This window comes from Bison bison, unplaced genomic scaffold (assembly GCF_000754665.1).
Source record: "Bison bison bison isolate TAMUID 2011002044 unplaced genomic scaffold, Bison_UMD1.0 scf7180017864285, whole genome shotgun sequence".
Taxonomy (NCBI): domain Eukaryota; kingdom Metazoa; phylum Chordata; class Mammalia; order Artiodactyla; family Bovidae; genus Bison; species Bison bison.
In genome coordinates, this window is record NW_011494857.1 from 58033 (window position 1) to 67160 (window position 9128).

General features: G+C 43.3%; 2 protein-coding genes across 6 annotated transcripts in view; both read right to left on the reverse strand.

The window, feature by feature from the left end:
* The window catches only part of LOC104995599 (bile salt sulfotransferase-like), a 43729-nt gene extending 39059 nt beyond the window's left edge, over positions 1–4670 (reverse strand). Inside the window, exon 1 of the mRNA XM_010849536.1 lies at positions 4656–4670. The gene's annotated coding sequence lies outside the window, so the exon portion shown is untranslated. The remainder of the gene's footprint in view (positions 1–4655) is intronic.
* Positions 1–9128, reverse strand: part of LOC104995597 (bile salt sulfotransferase-like) — a 23322-nt gene that overhangs the window by 2111 nt on the left and 12083 nt on the right. The window contains exons 3-5 of one of the 5 annotated variants that reach the window (XR_826069.1): positions 4656–4782; positions 2960–3054; positions 904–1059 (exon numbers count right to left, since the gene is read on the reverse strand). Coding sequence is in view for 3 of the 5 variants with exons in the window: in XM_010849531.1 (XP_010847833.1) it covers positions 2858–3054; positions 4656–4782 (324 nt within the window). In the remaining 2 variants the exon portion in view is untranslated. Of the gene's footprint in view, positions 1–864; positions 1060–2530; positions 3055–4655; positions 4783–9128 lie in introns of those variants that run through there. The other 4 variants (XR_826068.1, XM_010849532.1, XM_010849531.1 and 1 more) reach the window with 4 other exon arrangements.

Below are 9128 nucleotides of genomic sequence, written 5' to 3' on the forward strand. Positions count from 1 at the left end.
CACTAGACCATCAGGGAAGTCCTGGATCGATTTCCGTCTGTCTGTTTGACGTGGAAATCCTAGTCAATATAGCAGAATGACCAATGGTTTGTTGTTTTTATATACCTAGTGGTCATATTGATTTACACTTCTGCCTGCTTAGAACAACTTCCTGCCTTCTCTTCTCTCCCAGCTCATCTTGTGTGAAATTCATCAGCAATAATACTGCTCTGTTTTCTATAACAGATCTTCCCTGGTGGCTCAAATGGTAAAGAATCTGCTTGCAGTTCAGGAGACCCAGGTTCAGTCCCTGGATTGGGAAGATCCCCTGGAGGAGGGCATGGCAACCCACTCCATTATTCTTGTCTGGAGAATCTCATGAACAGAGGAGCCTGGCAAGTTACAGTGCATGGGATTCGTAATAACCAGTGTCTAGCCACTTTTTACAACTTCTATTTCTACCACCTCCATCCAAGCCAACACCATTTCTCACCTGCATTATTGTATTAGATGTCTAACTAGGCTTCTCTGCTTTTTAAAAGTTGTTTATTATTTATTTGGTCATGCCATTATTTGTTTTGCAGCCAAATAACCAAGACATTAAATAGAAACAATATTGTAACAAGTTCAATAAACTTCAAAATGGTCCACACCAAAACAAATGAACCCTTAAAATAATAAACTCTCTCAAAAACCTGCAGCCCACATCAATACTCTAAAAAGAAATGCCCTGATAAGGGCTCACAAGAGACGATCTCAAGTGATGAGCATTTTAAGCTGATGCATTCAAACAGTCCCTACTCCCAATGGTTAGTGCCCTATTATAAGCCAAGAATAATCTCTACATAGTCTGATCCATTTTGAAGGCAGAATGTTTTCTTTTACCTTTTCTCAAAAGTTCTCCGTTCTCTTCTAAATACTGACCCTTCAGGAGGGAAGAATTGGACATATTGTTTTCTTTCATGGCCTGGAAAGAACTGTTCTTGAGGACTGAGTTCAGTTCTTCTGGTTCTAGCTTCTTGCCCAGGAATTGGCAGATCTTCTCCACAGTGCTCCTCGTGTCCCAGAAGAAGAGAAAATCTGAGAGATTATGTGAAAAAGCAAGAACATAGGAAAGGAGATGTGGGGGAGGAGACCGCAGACAGAGGAGGGGGAGAGGGGAGAGGAAAAGAGGAAAGAAATGTAGAGATGTGAGTAGGGATAGAGTTGGAGGAGTCCAGAGTGGGTGAACTGGGAGATTGACATTGACACATAGACACTGTCGATACTAAGTAAAGAATAGGTAACCTATGAGAACCTACTGTACGCACAGAAAACTCTAGTCAATGCTCTGTGGTGACCTAAATGGGAAGAAAATTTAAGAAACAAAGGGATATATGCATAGATGTGAGAGTTGGACTATTAAGAAAACTGAGCACTGAAGAATTGATGCTTTTGAGCTGTGGTTTTGGAGAAGACTCTTGAGAGCCCCTTGGACTGCAAGGAGATCCAACCATTCCATTCTAAAGGAGATCAGTCCTGGGTGTTCACTGGAAGGACTGATGTTGAAGCTGAAACTCCAATACTTTGGCCACCTGACGCAAAGAGTTGACTCATTTGAAAAAACCCTGATGCTGGGAAAGATTGAAGGCAGGAGGAGAAGGGGACAACAGAGGATGAGACAGTTGGATGGCATCACCGTCTCAATGGACATGGCTTTGGGTGAACTCCAGGAGTTGGTGATGGACAGGGAGGCCTGGCGGACTGCAGTTCATGGGGTTGCAAAGACTCTGACATGTCTGAGCGACTGAACTGAACTGAATCTGCATAGGTATAGCTGATTCACTTTACTGTACAGTAGAAACTATATATTCTGTAAGGAACTATACTTCAATAAAATTTTTGAGAAATTTAAAAATGACTTAGAGAAAGGTTGAAAAAAATAGATGGAAGGACCATGATGGATTTCTCAGTATAGTTGAACTCAGGACACCTTAAAACACCAAAATGCTGGGTTTTCAAAGAGACTTAAGAAGGGCTTCTAGACAGTTATGATCAGGATTAGGCAAGAGAGTTTCAGGGAGAACCTGACCAAAATATAAGGATTTGATTTCAAGTCTTGGCTATGTGCCCAAATAATGCTGTTTTTCACAGCTATCATTTGAATAACACAAGAGAGCTTTACCATATCTTCTTATTTATTATATCAATACTTGGCTCATGATCTTCAGAGATTATGATAAGAAAATGGATTTTATAACCAGAGAGGCTTTGCTTTGAATCAGACTTTCCTCTTAAAGCTATAATGCTTTGATTTTTTTTTCTTTATTCCATGAGCATTTACCATGGTCTACTAAGAAATCACACACCTGAAAAAATAAAAATAAAAACAACAACAATAACATGGAACAAACAAAACAAAAATCCTAACAAAAATGAAAGAAAGTGCTTCCCTGGTGGCTCAGTGGATGAGATTCTGCCTTTCAGTGCAGGAGACATGGGTTCAATCCCTGGTCTGGGAAGATCCCATGTACCTCGGAGCAACTCAGCCCATGTGGCATAACTATGGAGCCTGTGCTCTAGAATCCGGGCACCGCAACTGCTCAGCCTGCACACCTGGAGCCTGTGCCCCACAACAAGAGAAGCCACCGCAGTGAGAAGCCCATGCCCCGCAACAAAGAGTAGCCCCCACTCACCGCAGCTGGGGAAAGCCTGAGGAGAGCCGTGAAGACCCAGCACAGCCAATACATAAATAAAATTCTTTTGTAAAAAAGCCCTTCCGCTTATGGTGAAACAAAGAAAACCACGTGAGGAAAGGGAGCATGGAGCTTTGAAGTGTCAACCAGAAATAAGGCAATGAAAACCAGGTATTGCTATTCTCACTCCTATTGACTACAGACTAAGCTTTGAGAAAGTGGGAGACACAGGCCAATGGAGGGAAGGTGGGGGGAGTGCAGATGGTGGTGAGAGAGAGTGTGTTGACTCTAAGAGCAATCGTTACCCATTTCATCTCTTCATAGCTCAGTATCAGGAAGTTCTCCTTGTTTCTCATGGACATCCAGCCCCAAGTGTGGTCAAACCACGATCCAAATACCACTGCATGGAGGGGAGGCAGAAAGAGTGAGCGGATGACACGCGGAATGAAAGCAGGGATCCATACACTATGTTCACTCGGTGGGCACAGTTACTAGCACAATGCCGGGCACATCTACACTTGCTATAACTGGTATCCAACACCACACATTTGCCCTTTAACAAGCCTAATGCCTTTGCAGCAGGTTTTGTATACAGATTTCAAGGGTCTGTAAGGAGATCTTGTCTAGAGAGCCATGGGGTCTGAAAAGTGGTGTGGTTTTTTTTGGCCCTAATCTGTTCAGCCTTTAGATATTTTGCTTGTTAGGTACGTTCTCACAACACTCTCTTTTCCCCTCCCTGTCATTTTTCTTTCATTGTTGCTGTTGGAATTATTATTCCTTGGGAAACTGACTCGGTTTCCAAGGCAGGGAATAGCTTCCGTATTGCAGTGCACACACTTAGTTGCCCCATGGCATGTGGGATTTTCCCAGACCAGGGATTGAACCCATGTCGCCTGCCTTGGCAGGCAGATTCTGAACCACTGGACCACCAGGGAAGTCTTCTTGCTCTTTTTCTGAAAGACTAGCCTGAAGCAAAGCAGGAGATATGGCTGAAGAGCTCACTCAGGATCAGCTCAATAAAAACTATGACCTCGATGTGATACTAGGTTCATCACATAGTTTTGAGAAAAACTGCAACACTTCAAGCATCTGAGAATGCTTAGAAGTTCTGCATAATTAAAAGTATAGAGGGCTTTCCCTGCTGGTCCAGTGGCTAAGACTCTGTGCTGCAATTCAGGGGGCCAGGGTTCTATCCTTGGTCAGGGAACTAGATCCCACATGCTGCAATGAAAGAACCCCCAAGCCACAACTAAGATGCAAGAATTCACCTTCTGCATCTAAGACTTGATGCAGCCAGATACATAAATAATTAACTTTAAAAAAGTATAGAGGTCCTGGGTGCATGCGTGCTAAGTCACTTCAGTCGTGTCCGACTCTCTGCGAGACCAGGGACTGTAGCCTGCCAGGCTTCTCTGTCTATGGGATTCTCCTGGCAAGAATACTGGAGTGGGTTGTCATGGCCTCCTCCAGGAGATCTTCCCGACCCAGGGACAGAACTTGCATCTCCTGTACTACAGCCAGATTCTTTACCCACTGAGCACCCTGGGAAGCCCATAAAGGTCCTGGCATAATGCATACAGTTTTTAAACACAGAGGACAAGAGAATGAAGGGACTTTTTGAGAGATGCACCCATAAATGGTGGAAAGTCAGGACTGTAGTATTCAGGAAGCCAATGAAAGTTGACTTTCAGAAAGTCCCCTGACTTTCACAAATTTAGGAGAGTACAGGAGAAAAATGTGAATGCTTTGTGTTAGTATTAGGTCACGGAGATTCAGAAGAGAGCTAGGATAGTTTCTGATGGGGCAAACAAAAGGGCTGGTTGAAGTCCTTCTGCTTTACAAGGTAGTATATGGATTTAGAAAATTTGGGTTCCAGTGGTGATGGAACCCTATACTCATGCATTGGTTAGATGTAGAGACATCAAGTTGGGTAAAAAAATAAAAAGAGGTCTGACGAAGGACTCTGACAACTCCCAGCTTTCATATTTCACATTCACTCACCATTTCCTTCGACGAACCATTCAAAGTATTGTTCCAGTGACTGTGGTCGCTTAACAAATTTTGCAATCCTCCAGAAAAAATAACCAGACACTAAAACATCTCTGGGATTTCTGATGAGGTAGATCACCTTAAAGAGAAAAATTGGAACATGAAAAATCCATAGTTATTTTCCAACCTTCTTGATCGTCATACAAATGTTGAAAAAACCAATTCCTAGAAAGTGCCCTTTAAATATCAATGCATTATTTTAATAAATTAGTTATTACATTCATTAATCAAATATGTATTTTAAAGTTCCTGTGAACTAGTCACTGGACCAATAGTAAGGCCCTAACTGGGAAGAGGAAAGCATTGCTCTTTCCGTCTGGGATACTATAGACTAAAGAATCTGCCTGTCAATACAAGAGATGCCAGAGACATGAGTTCAATCCCTGGGTTGGGATGATCCCTGAGAAGGAAATGGCAACCCAGTCAAGTATTCTTGCCTAGAGAATCTCGTGGATAGAGAAGCCTGGTGGGTTACAGTCCATGGGGTTGCAAAGGGTTGGACATGACTTAGCATGCACCCACATAATGGGAAGCACAGGAAGATTTTAATATGTCAGTGATATTATATTTGCATACTATAGCTTAAAGATTACTAATAGAATAGATGAACAAACCATGCAATCCTTAGAGACACACAGCAAGATATATCTGTACATACACAACATCATGAATGAATCTCCCCCTAATTATTGTTGGGGAAAGTCATGGACGTTTGACTCATTGAACCACTAACCTGTGAGCTGGATCTAAGCAAATGGAGGCACCTTACCCCTCCCCCTTATATGTTCATAGAAGGAGTGTGTTCCACTTGACTTCTCTGTACCAGAAGCTGCCCAAGGATAGAGCCTTGAGACTGTAATCTGGTATTGAAACAATGGGGATCCTGTACATGTTTCAAGCCAGGTAAAGTCTTTCTCTATACAAACTTTTAAGATGGGGTGGCCAGGTGCAGAAAGCTACTCATCTTGTGGCTGCCTAAGACACACCTCATGAGTAAGTTCCCTTGTTTATTTTTTAAAATAATTTTATTGATTTATTTTTCTACTGTGCTGGGTCTCTGTGGCTGTGTCGGCTTTCTCATTGCAGTACACGGGCTTCCCATTGCATTGGCTTCTGTTGTTGCGGATAACAGGTTGTAGGGCATGTGAGTTTCAGTCGTTTCGGTTCCCAGGCTCAGATCACAGGCTCAGTAGTTGTGGTGCATGGGTTTAGTTGTTCCTCAGCATGTGGGATCCTCCAGGACCAGGGATAGGACCCATGTTTCCTAAGTTGGTAAGCAGGTTCTTTAACACTGAGCCACCAGGAGAGCCCCTCCCTTGCTTATTAAACCTGCCACCTACCACTCTGGAATGGTCTGCCTCTTCCTTACAGGTCTATCCCTGCCCTCTGCATGTGGGATCCTGTTTCATATTATACCCAGCCAGCTCCTGAGGACGCTGTGTACCAACAATTATTTTGAGTGAAAGAAGTCAGATGTTCGGGCTTGCCTGGCAGCTCAATGATAAAGAATGTGCCTGCCAGTGCAAGAGACACGAGTTTGATCTCTGGTCTGGGAAGATCCCATGTGCCTCAGACAGCTAGGCCCGTGTGCCACAACTAATGAGCCTGTGCCCTAGAGCCTCATAGCCCCAACTACTGAAACCCAAGCGCCCCGGAGCCCGAGCTCTGCAACAAGAGATCTCAGTGCAGTGAGAAGCCCGAGCACCACGACGGGAGAGTAGCCCTTGCTTTTGGCAACTAGAGAAAAGCCTGAGCAGAAGCAAAGACTCGGCATAGCTAAACATTAAAAAAAAAATTTTTTTTGAAGACTCTGGGAAAACAGATATAAAAAAAGAAGTCAGATGTTCATATGATATGAGTCTATGTATATGAAGTTCAAGAACAAGCTAAACTACAGAGTGAAGAGTCAAGGGGAGTGGTCACCTCTGTGCGTGAGCATTGACTGGGGCGGTGCGTGGGGAAACATTCTGGGGGAGGAGAAATGTTCTACATCAGGGTTCTGGAAGGCAGTCTCCTAGTGAGCTACGTATGTAGAGATTGAAGAAGCTAACCCTTAAGACTAAGGCATACATACTGAAACATACACACGCAAGAACACTTGGCATTTCAACATCTGAGTCATATCTCGATGCGGTATCAGCTTTCTTTGTGACATTATTCTAGGCCCTTGGGCTTCCCTTGTGGCTCAGCTGGTAAAGAATCCTCCTGTAATGCAGGAGACCTGGGTTTGATCCCTGGGTTGGGAAGATTCCCTGAAGAAGGGAAAGACTACCCACTCCAGTATCCTGGCCTGGAGAATTGCAGAAACTGTATAGTCCATGGAGTCGCAAATAGTCGGACACGAATAAGTGACTTTCACTCATCTCTCTCTAAACTTCAGTTTCCCTGTATAGGCATTGCATAAACACCAATCAGTCACATAAATAGGTTGATTTTAAATAATCTTAGAAAATGATGGGTTAAAAAAAAACTTAATTGTGCTGTGACATGCTGGAATTCCGAAAAAGGTGAATATCATTCAAAGTTTCACAATCTCTTTTTTTAAATTGAAGTATATTGGTAAAGAACCTGCTTGCAATGCAGAAGACACAGGAGATTCGTGTTCCATCCCTGGGTTGGGAAGACCCCTGAAGAAGGACATGGAAACTCACTCCAGGATTCTTGTCTGGAAAATCCCACAGACAGAGGAGCCTGGGGGGCAAACAGTCCATGGGGTTGCAAAAGAGTTGGACACAACTGAAAGAAAGTGAAAATGCAGTTGCTCAGTCATGTCTGACTCTTCGCAACCCCATGGGCTGTAGCCCACCAGGCTCCTCCATCCATGGGGTTTTCCAGGCAAAAATACTAGAGTGAGTTGCCATTTCCTTCTCCAGGGGATCTTCCTAACCCAGAGATCAAACCCAGGTCTCCTGAATTGCAGGGAGACATTTTGACCATCTGGGCCACCTCGGAAACCTGGACACAACTGAGCACACACACGATTATTTTTTAGAGCAACAAAGGTTGGTTTGTTGTTGTTGTTGTTCAGTCGCTCAGACTTGTCCGACTCTTTGCGACCCCATGGACTTCAGCATGCCTTGTTCCCCCGCTCTTCACCATCTCCCAGGGTTGCTGAAACTCATGTCCATTGAGTCAGTGATGACATCCAACCATCTCATCCTCTGTCATCCCCTTCACCTCCTGTTTTTAATCTTTCCCAGCATCAGGGTCTTTTCTAATGAGTCAGCTCTTCACATCAGGTGGCCAAAGTATTGCAACTTCAGCTTCAGTGTCAGTCTTTCTAAAGAATATTCAAGATTGATTTCCTTTAGGATTGACTGGTTTGATCTCCTTGCAGTCCAAGGGACTCTCAACAGTCTTATCCAGCACCACAGTTCAAAAACATCAATTCTTTGGTGGTCAGCCTTCTTTATGGTCCAACTCTCATATTCATACATGACTAGTGGAAAACCCATAGGTTTGACCTTTGTCAGCAAAGTAATGTCTCTGCATTTTAATATGCTGTCTAGGTGGGTCATAGTTTTCTTTTTGCAAGGAGCAAGTGTCTTTGAATTTGATGGCTGCAGTCACCATCTGCAGTGATTTTGGAGCACAAGAAAATAAAGTCTGTCACTGTTTCCATTGTTTCCCCATCTATTTGCCATGAACTGATAGGACTGGACATATACTTCTGCATTATTGACTACACCAAAGCCTTTGACTGTGTGGATCACAACAAACTGTGAAAAATTCTTCAAGAGATGGCAATACCAGACCACCTGACCTGCCTCCTGAGAAATCTGTATGCAGGTCAAGAAGCAGTAGTTAGAACTGGAGATGGAACAACAGACTGGTTCCAGATCGGGAAAGGAGTATATCAAGGCTGTGTATTGTCAGCCTGCTTACTTATATGCAGAGAACGTCAAGAGAAACACTGGGCTGAATGAAGCACAAGCTGGAATCAAGATTGCTAGGAGAAATGTCAATAACTTCAGCTATGCAGATGACACCACCCTTATGGCAGAAAGTGAAGAAGAACTAAAGAGCCTCTTGATGAAAGTGAAAGAAGAGAGTGAAAAAGTTGGCTTAAAACTCAGCATTCAGAAAATGAAGATCATGGCATCTGGTCCCATCACTTCATGGGAAATAGATGGGGAAACAATAGAAACAGTGACAGACTTTATTTTGGGGGGCTCCAAAAACAGTGCGTATGTTGACTACAGCCATGAAATTAAAAGATGTGTGCTCCTTGGAAGAAAAGTTATGAAACCTAGACAGCATATTAAAAAGCAGAGCCATGACGTTGCCAACAAAGATCCATCTAGTCAAAGTTATGGTTTTTCCAGTAGTCTGTGTGATGTGAAAGTTAAAACTCAGCATTCAGAAAATGAAGATCATGGCATCTGGTCCCATCACTTCATGGGAAATAGATGGGGAAACAATAGA